The following is a 20603-nucleotide window of genomic DNA, read 5'->3' as shown; positions in this document are numbered from 1 at the left end:
GGAGACCTTGCAAAAAAAAAACACAAATAATGTATGTTGTGGCCATTGAGAATAAAAATGAACTGAAATTTTGCACAAAAGAAATTAGCCACAGGTAAGTAAACACAATTACACATTTTAATTACATAAGTGTATTCTCTGTAAAATCTATGCTTAGTGTACGTGACGTACACGCAGTAAGCGAAGCCAAGCCGAGCGGAACTATTCCGTGCGGAACAAAGCTTTCAAATTGCTTTACCAATATTTTTTCGCTCAAAAAATTCGACTTACCCATTAGGCCCATGAAAATGTATACTTAAATGATCAGAACGTCGAGCTCAGCCGATTTAATCATGTCCGTTTGTTTGTCCGCAATCTAGTCTTCAGTTTTCGAGATATCCCGACTGAAATTTGGTAAGCGGGTGTATTTTTATAATGTATTAATCATTTGTAGGAACCGGAAATATCGGACCACTATAACATATACATATGTATGTAGCTCCCATACAACTGATTGTTCAGATGTGAGATTTTTGGTTATAACTCCACCGTTTATGCAGCTAGGAACATGAAAAAGAAATGGTTTTAACCAATTTTTTCTACAGTCGGGGTGATGAAATCCTTCACTTTAGAGAGCGTATATTTTCTTTTTCAACAGTAATTTTACTGCTGAAATGAAGTGTTTTGGTATCTAGTCAATCGATTCATTGCTCAAGTAAGCTGCTCCACTCGGAACTGCAACGCTTCCTGTATGTACAACAACTTAAAAATGTTAATCAGAAAAACTCTCCCAGTCGCCCAAATTAGAAAAAAAGGCCACCTTCGATATACTTTCGATTGTTTACTCCTAGTTTAAAGCCTTTCGATTCAGACTCTCTTACGCCACGGTTACTATGGCTACGTATTCTGACGAATCCTGTTTTGTAATGAGAGTGGTTTGCTTGGGTGCGAATTGCTCGTCTTGGATTCGATGAATAATGAAAACTATCGCCAGAGATATTTCTCAGCAGAAGTGGAAGAATCTCGCTCAAAAAGACCAACTCTTTAGAAGCAAGTAATGTAGTCGTAACCTTAGAAGGAGACACTTCGTGAAATTAAAATTACTCAGTACAAATTTAACTTTGCTCCAGATTTTCACCGACAAGTCTCCACTGCGATTGTTTCCTTTATTTGTCTACCATTGCTCAGGAAACACTCCCCGTCAGCCTAGCCTTCTCGAATGGCAGGGCTATGGGAAGATTTAATATCGCTTGCAAAGAGATGGTCCCCATTTTGCCGACTGAGGTACGCTTAAAAATATTTTTCACAAACGTTTTGATACTACAGCAAAAGTTGTGAAATTTTCGAAATAAAAGTATCCCGATTTTAGATTTTAGTAGAAATATTGAAATTTTTTTTTGAGTTGTTATAAAATTTTATAAAGACTTACAGCCAGATTCATAAAAAATAAAAAAGGCTTTAACTGCTTTATAAATCGAAAGTTTGTATGAAAATATCACTTTATAGAGCCCTTTAAATCGATTTAATTTTTTATGAATAAGGCCATTAACTTTTCATTACACTGGTTTTTAATACCCACAGATTTTTTGATGTAGATTTCAAATGGGATTAAGTCTTAAGTAAGTAATCTACCAACTTCTGTACTAAGCTGAATTTTTATAGAAAATCGGTTAGGACCTTTCTATATTACTGATTCATTTTAAAATATTTTTAATATAAGAATAAAAGTTATAATGCTAAATCTTGACATTTCCATGCTTTGGTTACGAATTTGAACCAAGGTTTTACGCTTGAAAGTTTAGTTTTTGGAAAATTGTTTGTTGGTTCACCGACAGGGTAATATTTAGGACTGCCAATTTGGCTCAAGCTGTGCCATTTTCGGCCCTAAATATTTTACTTCAATTGGCACTTAATTTTTCAGCTTGCCACAAAATGTCAAAAAGGCACTTTTGAAAAATAGTAATATTTCAATTAATTTTTGTGAAATCCTTTGGCACTTCAAAGCTAAGTATAGTTGGCAGTCCTGGTAATACTATGATCAGCGCCAAAAGGTTTAAGCCTATGCTTGAAATTGCTTATTTTGCTTATTCAGGGTTTCCAAGCTTAATTTTAACGATCATGCTTATTTCGCTTATTTTAATGTATGAAGCTAAGTACAGACCTTTTAAGTAAACCTTCAAGAAATAAATTGCTATTATTTCATGTGTGTGAATAGTAGTGTCCAAGGAGTTTTGACATCTGATATTTTACTGCCTGCTGTCTCACTTTTTCCTTACGAAATAATGTAATGGACATATATTTCCGTTGAAAACAAGGGTGCCTTGTACTCTTCACAAACAAACTTAAGCAAACCATAGTAGAAAGCGCAGCAATTTTTTTAAGAACTGGGTACTACTTAAGAAAATTTGGCTCAATAAATTTTTCTTGACCATTTCTTGGGCGTTTTTTTATTCGTCGAATTGAAGAAATGTTTACAAATAATAACATAATAACAGATTTGGTTTTTATTAACCCGTAACTTCATTTGCATACAAAAATTTAAAACTAGTGGTTCGTCTCTTCGGGAAGGCATTGGTGTTGTAGAAGAGGTCAATAACGACCCGTGCAGATCTCTATTATTTGAGAATATCAAGCAACACTTGATTGTCAATTCTAATTTTTCAATCCTTGAAATAAACTGAATAGGTAACTTTTTTTTTTGAATCCTAAGACCTTTGAGAGGTGTTCTTTATGACGTCATGTACAACTTGCTATGCTGAATTCTCAAAGAACGTTAAAAATATTTAGTTTTTATATTTTTTAAATTGTATTTGATAGTATTGTTTCATTTGCAGCGATCCGGCAACACTTGGTATTTAAACTGTACCCATTTACTAAGCTTTTTACTTTAGACCGCACCAAAAGCGCGCGACTAAAAAGCTTTTAGTTTTAGCTAGCGCAAGGCAAGCAAAACAAATAAAAAAACATACAAAAAAAACCAAGCACATAAACAAGACAAAATAGATTTATAAAAAAATGCAATGCCCAAACAAATGAGATAACAAAGCGAAATTTGTGAGATTAGCAGCGAACATCACACTGGTTTCAGAGAACTTTGAACTTAGCAGCCTCCAAGTGTTTACCACCGATGAACACATTTTGTATGCATATCCTAAGTAAGCATTAAGTTATATTGTACGCAATGGCTAAGTTCAAGTTTTACTATGATTTGATGTCACAACCATCGCGTGCCCTTTGGATTGCATTGCGGCTGGGTAAGATTCCACATGAGGATTGTCCGGTAGCATTGCGAAAGTGTAAGTAAAATATTTCTTTTGTTGCGTGAAACTAAAAGTTAAAATTTTATCAACATATTTTTATGTATTCGCTTTATTTGAAAATTGTAGCGGAGCATCTCAAACCAGAGTACAAAGAAATTAATCGCTTTCAAAAAGTGCCGGCAATAGTGGATGAAGATTTTCATCTGGGCGAGAGTGTGGCGATCGTAAGGTGAGTGGTAGGAATAATGAAGTTATGAAATAAGGAATGATCCAGCCCTTCAGAATGCAGATTAGCAAGTAGTGTTGTTGTTGTAGGCGCAACTTAACCTTGCCTAGAGTCGGAAAATCCTTAAATCATTGACGCCAAGCTCAACTAATGTTAAGCCCAGGGAGCGTGCTGTTTCTGTGGTGTCTTACCAAAGGGAAAGGGGTGTTACTGAAGTTAGGTTGGGTGGGCATGTGGAGAGGTGGTTGGTGGATAGGTAGAAATGCCACCTGTTACAGCATCCATACTGCAATTGTGACAGAGTAGAAGTGTTGGTTGGAAGTTGCGGTCGGTCAATAATAGGCAGCACAAAACTATCATTCTGGAGGTAACGCTTGAAGGATTAATATCCAGCAAAGGTGGCATGGCAGAGTAAAAAAGATTATTGTTTGTTTATTTGTTGCAACAGCATAAAAATTCCCCAAATAGGTTTGTGGATTGTTGCTATGGATTTCCAACTGCTGTAGTATTTTTTTTTAACATTAAATAATATATTTAATAGAGAAAATGTATTAAAATCTTGCTAATTCTATATTTTTTGTCTTCTAGGTATCTTTCCGATAAGGGTAAATTCAGTGAAGCACTCTATCCCAAAGCACTGCAGCATCGAGCGCGTGTCGATGAATTTCTAGAATGGCAGCATCTAGGTGTACGCTTTGGTTGTACTTCGTACTTTCTCGATATGTGGCTATTTCCTATCAGTGGCATAAAGCCTAAGCCTAGCGCCGAGAAAGCAGCTATGTTATGCAAAAACATGGAAACACAACTTAAAATTTTGGAGGAGATTTGGTTGAAGGACAACAACTTTGTGGTGGAAAATGAAATAACTGTGGCCGATTTGTTCGGTTGCTGTGAAGTTGAACAGATAAGTAAGCGCACGTGAAGTTGTAATGAAAATTAAAAATGTAATAATACATTTTCTTATTTTTGTAGAACTGACACAATACGATGTCGGTAAGAAATTTCCAAAAACTGCCGAGTGGATGCAACGTGTGCGTGCGCAGGCAAATCCACACTATGATGCTGCACACGCATTTATCTACAAGAAATCTGGCTTGAATTGATGTGAATTTTTGTAAATAGGTATAAAATTTAAATGATTTAAATTGTAGAAAAGTTGTTTAAAATATGTTTAGTCATCGCTTGTGGCTTAGTAATATTTAGATAAATTTTACTACTACTAATTTCACATGAAATATTATTGTACCGTTGTTATGATATATGTTACTTTAAGTAGATATGGAAATTCTTTAGAGCTTGGGTGAGGCCACTCCGCCTTATTAGTTTTGCCACTGAAATAAAATAAATCTTCGGGGCGTCGTCTTAATGCGATGGCTGATGCTCCTCCAAAATAAATATTTTTCAAATTAATTACTGCAATTTAATAAGTTATACATTCTGAAACTTCTACTACCTTTTATTGACATTACTATGCAGTTTCTTTCTTATTTTTGAAACAAATATTCTTTGTATTATACAAACACATATTCTTTGTATTAAACAAACACATATTCTTTGTATTATACAAGCACATATTCTTTGTATTATACAAACACATACATCTTTTATTTATAAATACTGATAATTTCTCCTAAAGAATTAAGAAAAAACTAAAATCTCCTTTTTACTAACTTATCTTGTATCAAAACATTAGTCAATATCCAATTTTCTAAATGAACCATCAATGCCGAATAACGATTCGGAGTTCACGGGACTGCCTCGCCTTAATTTCTCATTTGTGCCATATTTCGCTTCCTCTTCGAAATATTCCTTATAGCTAAGCACTTTCTTTTCCCATGTGTTGATGCCGTCCTCCAGCGTGCCATTGCTACCGCCATACTCAGCAGGCAGAGACTCTTTTGGTATGTGCTTGTAGAGAGACTCTAAATTGGGGTGCATATGGAACTGTTGGAGTAGATATGCATAATTTAAATAATAGTATACGAATATTCACATATATACGTAGTTTTTTTTTCATTTTCTACTTACACGCTTTTTAATTTTTTCGCTCATCATACTCTTTGCAATGTTCATAACCTTTTCACAGCTTGAAGGAGTGTTGATAAAATGAAAACCCTTAGGACGATATGGCCAAGCTTTATCGCCTAGTACGGCGACTTTTTTAACCAATACCGCATTGAATTGGAAAATGTGTGCAGCACCGATACCTTTGAAATCTATCACCTCCATGAAACCCATAATCATGGCATTATCATCTTCACGAAATTGTATTTCACCAAGCATTGTGCGCACCTTAATAACATCACTCATCGAATATTTACTGCTGTCGTAAACGCCATAGCGTGCCAAATGAATACGTGGGCCATCCGGAGCGATTGGTTTGGGCAGAGGTAAGTAGACGCTGTAATTTGAGATTTGGTTAATGTATTAGTATGTATATATGTACTTATATAAAAATATTATAGTGCTGATTATCGGAAAAAGCTATCATAAAAACAAAAAAAGGATTCATATAAACACGTAAATGCGTCGTAACCACGTACGACGAGGTCTACGCGTTTACGAGGCATTTAAGCGGTTCATTGTGTTCTCCAGCAAAATAAATAATTTTAATGGCTATAAAATCGCCTTTCCTGTAGCGCACCGGACCGCACGTAGAGCGCTTCTACAACTTAAAACGCATTTTTCTCGAAAACACTTTTTTCAAATTGGGCGAAAACGCTACGCCAGACTACTGCACAGATCGACTTTAAATTTTAACAGTAGCTTCAGTAGTAGTAGTAGTTTATTTAGAGATGTACGTAGCCGTTTTTTGAAATTTTTGGTAAGCAATTTACGGCTGATTTCTTTGCAAAAATTCGACCTTTTGTTTTTCAAAAGTTCACCATTTCACGAGAATTAAATAAACGAAAAATCTTATGTACTCCTATAGCAAATAGTAGGAAGAGTAATAATCTTTTGTTTTTTTCCAGGTATTATACTTTTCGAGAAATGTTTTCGCCCGTTTTGGTATTAAAAATAGGCGATTTAGTAGATCGGCTGTATAGCCGCCATGTTGTATCTAATTGCTAATAAAAGAATTACCTTTAGGTATACACTCCCATGCACTTGAATAGGAACAGAGCTTTTTTGGTTATTTTTCTTTTATTTAGTTCTGATTATTTTTCAATTAAAGTCCATTCCCTAACAAAAACCATATAAACCAAGTTTCAAAAGTCATACAATTTTCAGCAAAATTTCAAACCCTTTGCAAGTTTGAAGTAGCTAGAAATTACCATTGGAAAAAATGCAGGCATGCGCCATATGGCATTAAGATTGCGAAAGAGCGTCAATAAAAAAATTCTCAAAAATTAACGACAATTTGTAGCTACTTCAAACTTGCACTTGATTTCACTAAAATTGAACGGGCTACATACTGAAAAAAATCTAAAAATTCTAAGAAAAAAGTTCAAATTTTTTAAGGAAATTTGTTGCATTTTTTATTTTCTACAAATTTTGAAACTTGCGTTTATACAGAGAATGCAGTTTTTATTAATTCAAAAATAATGGAAATAAAATAATAGAAAAATAACCCAGAAAAGAGTGAGAAAGTATTGTCCATAATCACGTGCATATGCATATCTGCGGTATTTTGATAAAATAACTTAAGTGACTTTAGAAGGTTTGGCTTTGGATTAAAAAAGAATAAGTTTCCCATAAAAAATTTAAAATTTTTTATTAAACTTTTATTAAAAGTTAATCGTCAAAATATTGTTTGGGAACCCAATGAAATATTGCTCTAAAGGGAAGATGGCCACACTCGAGATAAGAAGCTTTAACCAAATAAGAGCTTAAACAGACGGCAACGTTGATCCGGATCAACTCGGGAATTAACTGCAGTTGATCCGGATTAAGTCCCAGTTAATCCCGATCAACGCTGCCGTCTGTTTAAGCTTTAACACAGATATGTACATAGGTATTCTGAAAGTCTAATTTTCAATCCCACTAGAATTTGCTATACTCACCCTGATCGCAGAATGTCAATTGCTGCATCATTAACAAAACGATCCTTATACAATTCCGGCACAGCGCCACGCATTGCATAGTAGCTATCGAGCTTATGTTTCGCCTTCTCCACACTATATTTGCAACCGCGCAGAAATGCTACCAGAAATTGATCATCTGTGCGGGCGTTAAGATGTGGCTGTTTCAAAACCCAATCGCGTAATTGTTGTATATCAGCATCGATACGTTCGGGTACCTCACCCAACTCCTTCTGAGCACGTTTAGCTAGCTCTGGCGTTAATTGTCGTATGTTGGTCATGTTTTTTTTTATTATTTTTTATTTGTTTTTATTTATTTTTTATTTATTTTTAGTGTTTATAACTTTAAAACCTATGACTTTGCGTACTCGAAATTATCTGAAATGAAAAAATGGAATATACTTTATATTATTTTTAACATCAAAACTTTATTAATTTAGATACTGTTTTTGCTTCACTAACGAACGCCTTTACTCGTGCGATAACTAAATTTGTAGCCTTGCCGTCTAAATAATTAAAAGCTGATTAGATTGCCCACTGCAATTTTTTTGCTGGTTTGCATAAACTTTAGGTTTTTTTGTTTGCTTTACTCTCTTTTTATATTTCTACCTGTTTATATATTTTTTTTTAGTTGATAGTTGAAAAGTTTTTCTTTTTTTGCTAAAATGTCTTTAATAACTCAAGATAGGTGTACTCATATTTTGCAATACATTGCCTTCTACTAAGCTTCAAATGTTTTATTAGCCATTTATGAATTTGATTGCATTTACACAATCGTAAAAAATATGTATCCACGTGCATGCATATGTACGTTCATTTAGGTGCATTCATATGTACATATGTATGTATGTATATTCAAAGTAGGTATGTTTCGAATGTCATATTTTTCGCATTGGCGAATGCGAATGCGAATTTTCGGAATGCGAATGTGAATGTTGGGAATAGCATTAAAAAAGCTATAATCAACTTAAGTCAACGTTTTTATTACTTAAACATTTTGTAAATTATTAGAACATTGAACGAGTGCTTAACCTATATGTATTTACAGTATTTTTATTACTTAAAATTTTTGTAAATTATTACAACATTGAACGAGTGCTTAACCTATACAGTGTTTTAATCTAATAGTCAATAGCCTTTTCTCCCGAGAGGCGATTTCTTAGAGGCTCATATATCAGGCCGGCTGCACTGAACAATTGCTCACTTGGAACGCTGGCGGGTGGAGCGCTCAAATATTTGCAGGCCAGATTTGTCAATTTGTGAAATTTTAGTTTAGTTTTCAACCAATCGAAAGGATTTTCACCGAGATGAGCTCGTTTTTCTCTAAGATAGGCCTTCAATTGTTCTTTAATTTCACATTTTTTTATGTCACCAGATTCTGCATCCGAGCCTTCGCTTTCGCTGGAGGAATCTAAAATTATTTCTAGGTTGCTTATAATACTTTTAGCAGTACTTGTTGAAGGCCCATCGATGTCGCTTGATAATAGTACTAAACCGTTAGCGCCTGAAACTAAAAGCCGGTTATTGTCCGCACCCTGATTAGACAGACTTAGAGCCATTTCAACAATATTAGAGTGGACTCTCTGCCCATGTACACAGTCGCATTCGCAAAACATTCATATCATTTGATGCGAATGCTAATGTCGAATGCGAATGTGTAAAATTATGCGAATCATTCGCATAACGAATGCGAATGCAAATATTCGCAACATCCCTGATTCAAAGGTATAAATACATGTATGTATGTATTTCATTTTGCCGTTTATCTTTATTGAATTATGAATTGCCTTTGAAAGAGATTGTCTGAAGTTGTCTATAGAAAATATGAGTGTAAAAGGATTAGATAGAGTGGGATTATCGCATTTTGTACATTCAACTGTCACACACAGAATGCAAAAAAAAATCGTTACGACTTCCCCAAAGAGAATCAAAAATTTGGCTTGACCAATATGTAAACCGAAATATTTTAGTATTAGTCCTACCAACTTTAACTATTTCTTCTGTAGTATATAACTGAGTTCATTTCCATCGCTAAAATTTACAGTGTTTATTTCCTACCTACAAATGTGTGTATGTGTGCGTAATATTTAAAGCAATTAGTGAAGCAAGTTCAAGGTCTCACGAATTGACTGCCGTAAATGTTCAATTCGAATAACTAAAACAAATTGAATTGTCTGTGGGAATTCGTTATGGTTAAATAAATACAAATATGGCAGCGCATTTCGCGGAGAAGTTAATAAATGGAATACTTTGTTCAATTTACTTTTACATATTTAAGTAAAAAAAATGTGTTTGAGACTATATTTATGTATGCATTAATCTAATAATTAATACATATAGAAAGCCTTTACATAAAGGTGTACATGTCGAGCTCTAACCGCCAAAAAACGTAAGCGACAATTTTATTTTTAATTTTTTTTTTGATCCGAAATGCATTTAGATGCTCTGAGAGCATTTCTGCATCACAAAGAAAATTTCGATAAGAAATTTTGCTTATCTATGTATGTATGTTTTCTTGGCGGTTAGGCCTCTATATGTATGTATGTGTATTAGGGTGGTCCAAAAATGCATGTGAAAAAGTAAAGTCGGAATTTTTATGCTCTCACCCCCTAGGATTGTTCTATACCGAAACAAGTATACCCTTTTTATTTTGAAATAAAAAAAAAACAAATATATAGAGGTCGCTCAAATCGCCCAAAGTTTTCCATGTACTTTATATGGGGGAAAAACAACTTTTCGTAAAAATGGTATAGAATAGTTAAAAATCAATATTTTTTTTACCAGAAAACTCTGCTTATCTGCGGGAGATTCCCAATAATATACCCAATTGTTTATTTAACAATTTTTTCATCGCAACTATAATTTATAGGTCCGCCAAAAACCCACAAAAACCTCGAAAAATGCAATGGGGCGACCAATAAAAAATCGTTAGTATTAAAAAATGCTTAAATAAACAATTGGGTATTATTATTAAAAGTCTATTGAAGAGAACCAGAGTTTTCCGATCGAAAAATATTGATTTTTAAGAATTCTATACCATATCTACGAAAAATTTAATTTTTACCATATAAAAATACATGGAAATAAATAAAAAAATATTTTTTGATTTCAAAATAAAAAAAATAGGGTTATACGTTTTTCGATATAGAACAATCCTAGGGGGTGAGAGCATTACGATTCCGAATTTACTGTTTTTGGACCACCCCAATGTATATACCATTTGTATTTGCACTTTTCGTTTATCAAAATCACCCGTTTATTAAAAGCAACTCTAGCACGAGGTGCTATTTCTTTTAGTTAAAACATATTTTGTATATTGTCAATGGAATTATCGTCACGTATTTGTAAGCAACAAGATTAAAAACAAACAAACAAACCACCATATATGTACATATATACATACATATGTATGCACATTAGACCGTACCAGAAGTTGGCCGTGCTCCCCTTTTTATTTTTTCCTGGCCGAATGTAGGGATTGCCTTTTTAATTTTTTGTCATATCATCGGCATTTGCAGTGGGGTCTTCAAGTATGATATATCGATGTTGTTTTCTCGAGGATACCATTTTTTGTTTGTTCCAAAGTTCATTGATCTCAAGTTACCCGTTCTAGTATTTACCTACCAGATCTCAGCCCTTACCACCCTAATGTCAACAATTAAAGCTTTTCAAAATTCAATAAAGTGTTGCTAGGGAAGTTTTCGATTATTCCAGTACAACTATTTAAACAATTTTTTTTTATTGCCGAATGTGGGTGTCACCGAAAAATGTACACAGGCGACCCCTGGGTTCGAAAAAAAACAAAACACTTTTTTTCGTAATTGCCTTGAAAATATACTTTAGTCTCAGTGGAGTTTTGTTTGTTTACTTAGCTTAGTATCCAGCTCTCAAGAAAAGCAAAACTCCATATAATAAAACGCCGAAGAAATAGCGTAGACATTTTCTTGTGTCAAATTTTCTTTATGCAGTACGGAGTTTTTAAGAAATCGGTTACGCTTTCTACTATGGTTTTCTAAGGGTTTTTTTTGCGAACAAATGTATGTAACATATGTATGTATATACATTAGACTGCATCACTCCCCATACAACCCCCGCATTTTACTTCAACGAGTGGCTGTTGGCAATTATTTTATTCAAACAAAAAGAATATTGCAGAAATTCCAAGAAAAATTCCCTGTAGGCAGCAGAGTTCATTTTTCGCCTCAGAAATGTTAAATTTCTCCATACTGCAATTGCTAACATTGCTCAGAGCATTGGCCTTTCAGCGATAACGTAATTTAAATAAAGGTTCACGTACAGCACAGATAGACAGATTGACTCAATGAAGGTAACCAAAAAACAATGTTTGCTTATACATATGTATTTATCTATTATATGGTTTTTTGATTTTTTTTATATGGGCAACTAAAATGAAGCAACGAAATTGAACTTCAAAGCAAGTTTTTTCTAGTACATAGGCTATGGCAAGTCAGCGATATATAGTATGAGTCATATTAATTCCGATCATCGAAAAGTCCAAAAAGATTTACCTATTACTCATATTTACATTAAATTTTACACACACAAATGTCAATATATTCACGAAAATAGGGGCCAAAAATAGTAAAACTACGCTTTCAGTTTTTTATGATTAATTCTAAAAAATGTTTAGATATTTAAAAAATTCAGCGCAATGTGGAATAACAATATGGGTATCAAATAAAAGACAAAATTCTGAAGGATTAAACATATTTTTATTTTTTGCCGCATAAGGACGAACTTTAAAATTCTATCCATGAATATCTTTGAAAATGTGCAGTGTTTATTTTTGACAAAAAAAAAATCATCATATGACATCTTTGAATTTCGTCCTTCTAACTTTATTGGCTTAAAATAGTAAAACTAATGAAAGAGCATTTTATAAAGAGCATTTATTTGTGTAGGTATTATTATTTTTTTAATCTACAGAATTTTCATTTTCATTTGGTACCCATGTTGTTCTACATTGCACTGAATTTTTTAATTAATTTTTGGTATTAAGTCCTGACGTCAGAGAGAAATAATTAAAACGCAAAGAGAAAATTTCAAATTTCTATACGAAATCAAATTTGGCGAAATTTTCAAGTTTCAATCACAACTGGTGTTCACCCACGGTTGCATTTCATACATAAAACATTTTTTATAAAATTATTTTTGATGTACAAATAATGGGGCCTATAGCTGTGTAACTATATTTCTTCTTATTCTGAAATTAAAATTATTATCGACAAAAATGCAACCATGTGCCACAATCCTGCTGGAATTCTTGCTGGCAAAAATTTTTCGAACAAGAATGTGCAAATTCCCAATAGAACTGTCACTGAGCGCTTTAAATTTATCCTTGCTTGCAAATCTTTTTGGTCTACACGAACGCGTTTTGATAAATTATTTCCTCTACGAACACTCATTTTGTCACTAAGATTCTAATACTAGACTTACTAAATGCATAAAAGATATCAAAAATAAGCAGATTTTTCTTGATAAAAACTAAAGACACCACGGCATTTTTTTAATTTTCACCACATCTAGTATTAAAAAATTATCACACTTCTCTAATACCCACAAGTTCAGATACAAGCACGGATTTAGAAGAAAAAGAGTTCCTATTCCAGTGAATCGAGGTGTATATACATATGTGACGCCGCACGAAGAAACACACCTTAGCGTCTTTTTGGAAATTTTACGGGACGGCCGAAAGAAAAGGTATTTTACCTGTAGCTTTTTGACTCAGATCGGCTTTTAATATTGAAAAAGCCCGCTTGAAACCATTGGAACCAGGAGTCTAAAAGAAATATCCAACAAACCGCGTCAGCAATTATTTTATATGTATGTACATATCGTTACCTTAATTCGCAACACTTTTGCTTTTAGCTTCTACTGTAAAATAAAAAAAAAAATTGTTGGTTAGGGCCTTTGTGAATTAAGGTAACGGTATACAAATTTATTATCAAGTTTTTGGTAACCAAAAGCTGATATCAATTTCCCAAGAAATGGCAAAAGGGGTGTACTGACTATGTAAATATGTATTAGTTATGTCTATACCATAAATTTATCGAAAGCACGATTTTACCAAAAAGTTTTGTTATCATAAATAAAGTGCTTCCAGTGAATAGCTGTTATCAATTTCATACTAAATCACGCTTACCAGTAATAACAGTCAGAGAATTTTCATTAAACAGGTGCAAGTATATACAGTTAATGTCAAAATATGCATATCCTGACGTTTTGACGATTTTACTTATTTTTATTTTCCATACAATGAATATTTTTAATTTCATACAGAACTTGGCTACAAAACTGCGTATGGGTATTTGAAATCTGGCGTTACGTGACATTCGTATGACAAAATGTAAAAAAAAAAAAATTTAAATGGTCAAAATTTTAAAAAGCGCGATTACATGGCCTCTTATTCAGTAAAAAATTTCACAACTGCTGCTAGTAGCGATTTAAAGATATTAGTAAACATATGCGCATTAAATTCTAGTATAAAAAAATGCAAGTTCGGAGTTAGTCAAAAATGGCATTGATTTTTGAGAATTTTTTTGTTGAAGGTGTTTTGCAATTTTTCCATACAAATTATATTCGATATTTTTGTTGTATGGAGAGACTGCGTGAAACAAATTACCAAAAATTAACGGTAAGTCGTAGCTACCTAAAACTTCTACTTTATTACAATTGGTTGGGCTACAAATCTGCATACTCAAAAAAATTATAGAAAATCTTATTAAAAAGTTGAAAATTTGCAGAAAGTTTAGAAATTTAATTTTCATGTTTTTTGTTATAGAATGAACCATATTTTTATAAAAAAAAAAAATTGGCGGAAAAATATTAGAATAAAAATTGTTGCATATATTGTAAAAAAGCAGCTGTGCCAACACTTTTTGCCGGCAATGTATGAAATATAAAGAATGTATTCTTGTGGATATTGCTGTTGAATGAACGATATTTTTATAAAAAAAATTAGAAAAATTTGGTCTCTAAAATATCAAGGCGTATCAAACAGGCATTAGAGCAAAAAAAAAATATTACGTGTATTTTGGTTTTGCTTCTGGTATCTAAAGTGTATAAAAAATAGTAAACTTTTTTATATATCAAAGTGGGCGATGGGAAATATAAACAAAAAATTAAAAATTTATGCGACTTTCTTTCTTTCTAAAATTGTTTCATTCCAGAAGCTTAATTACTTCCTTTGCAGGGCCCAATAACCAGCGTTTGTGCTTCTGAGTTAAGCAAACGTTCCAAAGACCCAGCCTTTACATCACTTTTTTTGAATTTTAGTTACTATGAAAAAATGGTTAAATAAATTATTGGGTATTATTATTGGGAATCTTTTGAAGAGAAAAGAAATTTTCTTATCGAAAAATAATGATTTTCAAGATTTCTATACTATTTCTATGAAAAGTTTGTTTTTTGCCATATAAAATACATGGACCCTCCTTTGAGCGTTTTGACCGCTTTGAGCGACCTATAAATATTTTTTGATTTCAAAATAAAAAAGGGATATATTTTTTTTTCGGTATAGAACAATCCTAGGGAGTGAGAGTATACAAATTCCGACTTTACTTTTTCACATGCATTTTTGAACCAGCCTACTGTACATACATACATATGATTCATTCACACCTAAGGATTGCTCATAATCAGCGTGCTATCAATGGTATTGAAAGTTTAGTTATCAAGAATTTTGTCATTATTTGTTTATGGTGGGCGAAAGAGCAATTTGTTTTTGTTGTAAATAATGGAGCTTTCGATTAAAAATTTGGCTCTTTAGTACATAGTTTTTTTCCACACGAATCACGGCTGAAGGTTTTACTAATAATAATAATATTTTGGCGCTTACACTTTTGCCAGTTTTTTATTTTTTCGAATTTTTGCCTTGAATTTTTTAATTTTTTTTTTATTTACAAGCTTTTATTAAGTTTCGCCTGTGTGCAATCAAATCTTGCAATCAATTTTTAAATAACTTCCCGATGAGCCTGAGATGAAAGAGGAATTAATCCGTTAGGTGGCGCGGGTATCGATATATTTGAAACAAAAAAAATGTATTTATCGGTCGATTTTTAAAATGAGCTTCAAAACTGCATACCCTAAATTGTTGCAGTTGTTACAGTTTGTTGAATTTTCATAATTTTTGTACGAAGTTTGAAATGTGGATGCTGGTAAGTAAAATGCTGGACTTTTATAAAAAAGATATAAACTGTAAATAAACAAAACCAAAATAGCCAAAACTAGTCAAAATGTGACTTGACTTAATCAGCTGACCCCAAGGGCACATATGTACATATATTAAAACCTATATTTGTAGGTCGTTTTAAAAGTCAAGGTAAATTTTCTATCTAACGAGAAACTTTTTCTGAATTCTCTATCTCAAAAGCTTAAAACTACCGTTACATTTATTTCGCTACCTCTTCTAGTTCTGGAGATAATCGATTTTGTCTTCTTTTTTCAAAAATGTGCGCCGCCTCCGAAGGGCAAATGGATTTTATGCGAAGCTTTTACATGGCAGAAATATACTCGCAGGTTTGTCATTGCCTGCCGTGAGGCGAAACTTTCTCTAATTTAAACGTAATCTAGACCAGGGGTCAAACCCAGGTTCTAAGGAACGCAACTCTAACCCCTTAGCCAAAGCGTGCGGGCGTTAAATGCAATAAAATATATGCCAATTCAAAGAAAAGTGGTCAAGAGGGCGACGTATTTACTTTTTGATTAGCTGATTCATTGCTAATTTGGGGGAATTTCGCTTGAAAATTAGCCATAATTTGCTGATAGCATTTTAATTTTTTTTCAGGATATTAAAGAAAAATTCCTGATAAAAAAAAACAAGTTGATTTATTTTATTATTAATTAATTTTTTTCCTTTAAAAAAATGAACACTAACATGTACATTATTCAGTACAGGGTTATGATTTTTTTTAGATTTAAATGCCTGTGGTGGCAAACGATGAACTTTTGTATAAATTTTCAAAATATAACAACAATTTTGACAAATTATAAAAAAAACTCCCGCGCATAGCGGAATTTATTATCAGTTTCTAAGTGGAGAAAATTAATATTCAAACATGTTTTTCTTCTCAAATGTTTTATGGTTTTATTAAGGTAAAATAGATTCGTGGATTTAGTGCTGATACACATCGTTTTTAAATCAAAACTTGGTAGGCAAAAAGGAATTTCGGTCGAATTTTTATACTAGGTATGGGGCTTTGCCATGCAACAGCCTTGTAAATGAAATGATAGTGTGCGCGGGAGGTATTTGCACGAACCAACAAAAACATCGCCAAAAAAGTAATATATGGACAAAAGTTCATTAAATGCAAGCACAGGCAAATCAAAATTTAAAAAAAGTGTAAAAAAATCATAGCCCTAATGTACATACGTACAAAAATATCGTCACAAAGGCCTTAACCAAACATTTTTTATTTTACAGGAGAAGCAAAAACATTATAAAATGAGTATGAAACACAGGAAGGGCTTTTTGAAAAGTGGCATGTAACTCCGTTGTTTTTGGTGTATTTTAATCAGTGAAAAACGCAGTTTCGAAAATAGTGTTGGTTAGGGCCTTTGTGAATTGAGGTAACAATATATAGTATAATATGTTTATAGTATCAGCTTGCTGTTTGATATTATTTGATATATTGTTAGCCACATACATACATCTGTATATGGGTACGTATATACATATACGTTCACGTCAGTTAAGTATGAGATAGCACAGCAGTGCATGAATGTACTCCTAAATAAAACAAACAAAAAAACGTATCTGCAATTAATTCTATATCTTAACTTGCGTAATTTTAGCTTATATATGTAAGCCATGTTATAAAATAATTACATTATAACAATTATTATTTTATCACTACCGGTTTTATATCACTTCTTTTTTTGCAACTTATTTCAATTTTATTTAATCGAACTCACACTGAAACCGTTTATATTTTCAATCACACTGAGTTGCCCTTTAAATGTTATAATTTTCACACGAATAACTTAACAGTTTGTAGTTGTAATCAACTGGCACCGGCTGTGGTAGGCGTCCAACTGAACGTTGTTAACAAATTGTACTTTTCCTTCCATGTATATATACATATGTATGTATGTACCTACATAAGTTGAGAGATAAAATACGACGTACATACATACATATGTAGTTAACATATTGCAAGCGTTCGTCAAAAGTATAGCAACACACAATTTGGGAATTTCATAGAATATAAGATACACAGTGACTCAAACAAGTGTTCACGTATTGATTTTTTGTTTCTAACATTCAAAATTGGGGTATTCACACCTGCCTGGTTATCAGGTCATCTGGTTAGTTCCTTTATTATTCTCTATTGTATTTTGTTTTTGTAAACCAGGCAGGTGTGGTTTTTAAGTAAAGTTTTTTTTTGTAATTTTTCTTTAGAAATATTATCCCAGGCATACAAATCAAAGCTTCAAACCTTATACAAAATTTAAGAAAATTTAACCAGATTTCATCAAAAATTTCGATCTTCTTATCTAATAAATTTTTTTTTTGTTTTTAAATATTTTTTACGGATTTTTCCACTTTCTTCCATATAAACATGATTTTCTTATAAAATAAAGTGCGGTCTTTCGCAAAGCAAAACATGAAAAACAGGCAACAGTCGTTAATGGCAACATATTGGCGACTCGCCGAGTGCGTTTTCTGTTATAGAAGGGCCAAGGATCCTCGTTGTTGCCCAGGACGAAAAGTTTTCCTGTACATTGGCTGAATGAGTCGTATGATCTCTTGAATATCGTTCAAATTAAGCCATTGATATATACCCCGAATTCTTCATTGGAAGGATGTGGTCGAATCTTTCCTTGCTAACTCGCCACTTTTACAATTCCTATTAACATCCGGTCGTTCAAGCGCCTACACACATACATATATTAATTAGATTCTTTAAACCTGGGCTATCTCGTTCAGAGATATATAGCATTCAGTAAAAGAATTTGCATCGTCTATGTGTGCGTATAAAGCTTTGGGGCGGCCTGACAGCCACAGAAGAAAAATACTTTTGTTTTCTCTAGGTCTTTGATCAAGATTTTTTGGTGCCTCCTAAATGGCAAAAATATCTGAATCACACGAGATTCCTTTTTGCCATGAACTGGTTTTGTTGAGTCTTACTGCTGCAATAACGGGCGCCTCGAGGCGTATATGAGGTAGAGATGCCGTTTTCAAATCGATTAAATCGAAGATCGATTAATCGAGCCCTTTCAATTCGATTTTTTGTCGATTTATAATTTCCGTTCTATAGCCCAATGAATTTTAGGTGCAAGCTTAAATATATCAGGACTTAGCGTTGATTTTTGGCGATTTTTCTCTTGACGCTCAAGCACATTTTCTTCCATATATAAAACAATTTCGAGCTATGGAGGAAATGAGCAACATCTTCAGTGGAAAAAATTGCCAGAAATCAAAATTGATAGCTTTTGGATAAATGTAGATATTGAAACCGTTATGAACAATGTAAGTTTTAACGATTAATTACAATAAATGTTTGTAATTTCAATGTTGGTCAGATCGCTGTTTCGTTTCTTTAAGGAAATTAAGTAAAGTATATGAATCGATCTGGGGGAATCGATTTATTTTTTGACGATTTCTTCCTGCATCGATTATTTTTATTTCAATTCGAATCGATTGAAAAATAATTTTTTTTTTTTTTCGATCTGGCATCTCTAATATCAGGGCGTGATACAAAGGTGTGCTTACAAAATTTTGTGCTCTTTGAATGCACATATAAAAAGCAAATTCGTATAACATAAACATAGGGCTAAAGCAGATCAGCCATACGAGATTTCTATATATTACGCCTGCTCCGCAATCTGTTGGGTCTAATTTTTGTAGAAGCATTGTTTATCATGATATAAATACCCATTATAAATTTCAACAAGATTGTACAATTTTCTAGCGCTACCTAGCGAGTTTTCTAGCAGCCGATAATAGGACCGTATATGTATGTATGCAAAGTATAACCTCCGAAAATATGAATGAAATCTATCCATATAATATATGCATATTATGTAGATGCTATTGGATGAATTATACCATTATAAAAAAAAAAAAAACAATTGAAAAAAAAAATCTTATACTGTGTCTGTTTCTAATCATTTGGCGAGGTACTGTGTGTACATACATACGTTTTTGTTGATACTTTTACCGCTTCGCACATTTTCTAGGCTAAACATTTTTATTCCGTCATCAATTTTCACGCCAAAGTTTTTAATTTAAATTTGTTGTTGTCCTAAGCTTCGGATCGCGATGTCTTATCAGAAACCAAAATTACACGAGGCACATAAAAATACATCTGTCATTCTGAAATCTTGGCAAATATGTATGTATGTACAGTAGCGGTCATATAAATATTACCATTATTAAAAATTAGTGTATTCACCTTAGGCTCCATACACACAAGGGGCCGTATGCATAAAAACCAAGCAATTGATTTTTCTTAAAATGTTATATATTTCATTTAAAGTTATTTGAACAAATCGAGTAAAAGGTCTGAAATTTTAAGAAAAAGTATTTGCTTAGTTTTTATGCCACTGCCCAAGGGGTTCCACCAAAGCACGCAAGAAACAGTTTTTGTGTCAAGTTCTTAAAGATATTAATAATATTTTCCAAACAGGTAACGGATTAATTGAAAATACCAAAAATTAAACACTAAAGGCAACCTAATATAAAATCATTTCTACAAAAAAATATTTTGTTTTAGTACAAATGGGTCGATTACGGATTGTAACCGATCTTAAGTTGCGTTACCAGTGGCTGAAATGGTATTACGAATGACAACTACTAACTGCAGGCAACTGAGTTGCTATAACGGCAACTAATTTTTAATGGTTGCCGGGGAAATTTTGATTGAGAAACTGTTTCTGCAGTTTGTTTACATTCTTGCTTGCTTATCTCCAACTTTGTAGCTCTTAACTATAGTTGCTATTCTTAATATACATTCTAATTTCAATGGCGTTGCCTATCGGCAATCCCATTGAGGTTGCGTTGCTGTACCTAATCGACCCATTAATCTCAAAAACGGCGCGGGTATGTCACTATGCTAGAGAAAGAAGTTTATAAAAAGTTTTTAAAATCGTCCT

At 32.9% G+C, this 20603-nt stretch overlaps 2 protein-coding genes across 4 annotated transcripts; one reads left to right on the top strand and one right to left on the bottom strand.

Moving 5' to 3' along the window:
- The first annotated feature begins 5 nt into the window (after positions 1 to 5).
- Positions 6 to 5639, top strand: LOC118744616 (glutathione S-transferase theta-1). 2 transcript variants are annotated; one of them, XM_036477747.1, is made up of 5 exons: positions 6 to 94; positions 2814 to 3275; positions 3366 to 3468; positions 4054 to 4373; positions 4438 to 4860. In XM_036477747.1, the coding sequence occupies exons 2-5, from the start codon at positions 3161 to 3163 to the stop codon at positions 4566 to 4568; spliced, it is 669 nt and encodes a 222-aa protein (XP_036333640.1). In that variant the 5' UTR covers positions 6 to 94; positions 2814 to 3160; the 3' UTR covers positions 4569 to 4860. The 2 variants fall into 2 exon arrangements, with proteins under 2 accessions (XP_036333640.1, XP_036333639.1); XM_036477746.1 differs by lacking the exon at positions 6 to 94 and adding an exon at positions 5552 to 5639 and having other exon boundaries at positions 2846 to 3275; positions 4438 to 4587.
- Positions 5013 to 17538, bottom strand: LOC118744613 (retinol-binding protein pinta-like). Of its 2 annotated transcripts, none has more exons than XM_036477740.1 (4): positions 17335 to 17538; positions 7470 to 7865; positions 5494 to 5866; positions 5013 to 5409 (listed from the first exon to the last, which is right to left on the bottom strand). In XM_036477740.1, exons 2-4 carry the CDS (start codon positions 7766 to 7768, stop codon positions 5155 to 5157), a joined length of 927 nt encoding a protein of 308 aa, XP_036333633.1. In that variant the 5' UTR covers positions 7769 to 7865; positions 17335 to 17538; the 3' UTR covers positions 5013 to 5154. The 2 variants fall into 2 exon arrangements, with proteins under 2 accessions (XP_036333633.1, XP_036333634.1); XM_036477741.1 differs by having other exon boundaries at positions 17421 to 17538.
- Positions 17539 to 20603: the final 3065 nt, after the last annotated feature.

Source organism: Rhagoletis pomonella, unplaced genomic scaffold, assembly GCF_013731165.1.
Source record: "Rhagoletis pomonella isolate Grant_MI unplaced genomic scaffold, Rhpom_1.0 Rhpom_scaffold_00008, whole genome shotgun sequence".
Taxonomy (NCBI): Eukaryota; Metazoa; Arthropoda; class Insecta; order Diptera; family Tephritidae; genus Rhagoletis; species Rhagoletis pomonella.
This window is presented reverse-complemented; position numbering and strand designations above follow the sequence as displayed.

What these genes read in the sequence shown, in the direction of transcription:
- LOC118744616 (XM_036477746.1), top strand. Translation starts at nt 3,161, where the DNA reads ATGGCTAAGTTCAAGTTTTACTATGATTTGATGTCACAACCATCGCGT. An exon ending in GAGAGTGTGGCGATCGTAAG is followed by an intron (nt 3,469 to 4,053) that starts GTGAGTGGTAGG and finishes TTTGTCTTCTAG; the next exon opens with GTATCTTTCCGATAAGGGTA. An exon ending in CTGTGAAGTTGAACAGATAA is followed by an intron (nt 4,374 to 4,437) that starts GTAAGCGCACGT and finishes TTATTTTTGTAG; the next exon opens with AACTGACACAATACGATGTC.
- LOC118744613 (XM_036477740.1), bottom strand. Translation starts at nt 7,768, where the DNA reads ATGACCAACATACGACAATTAACGCCAGAGCTAGCTAAACGTGCTCAG. An exon ending in ATTGACATTCTGCGATCAGG is followed by an intron (nt 5,867 to 7,469) that starts GTGAGTATAGCA and finishes CTCAAATTACAG; the next exon opens with CGTCTACTTACCTCTGCCCA. An exon ending in GCGAAAAAATTAAAAAGCGT is followed by an intron (nt 5,410 to 5,493) that starts GTAAGTAGAAAA and finishes CTACTCCAACAG; the next exon opens with TTCCATATGCACCCCAATTT.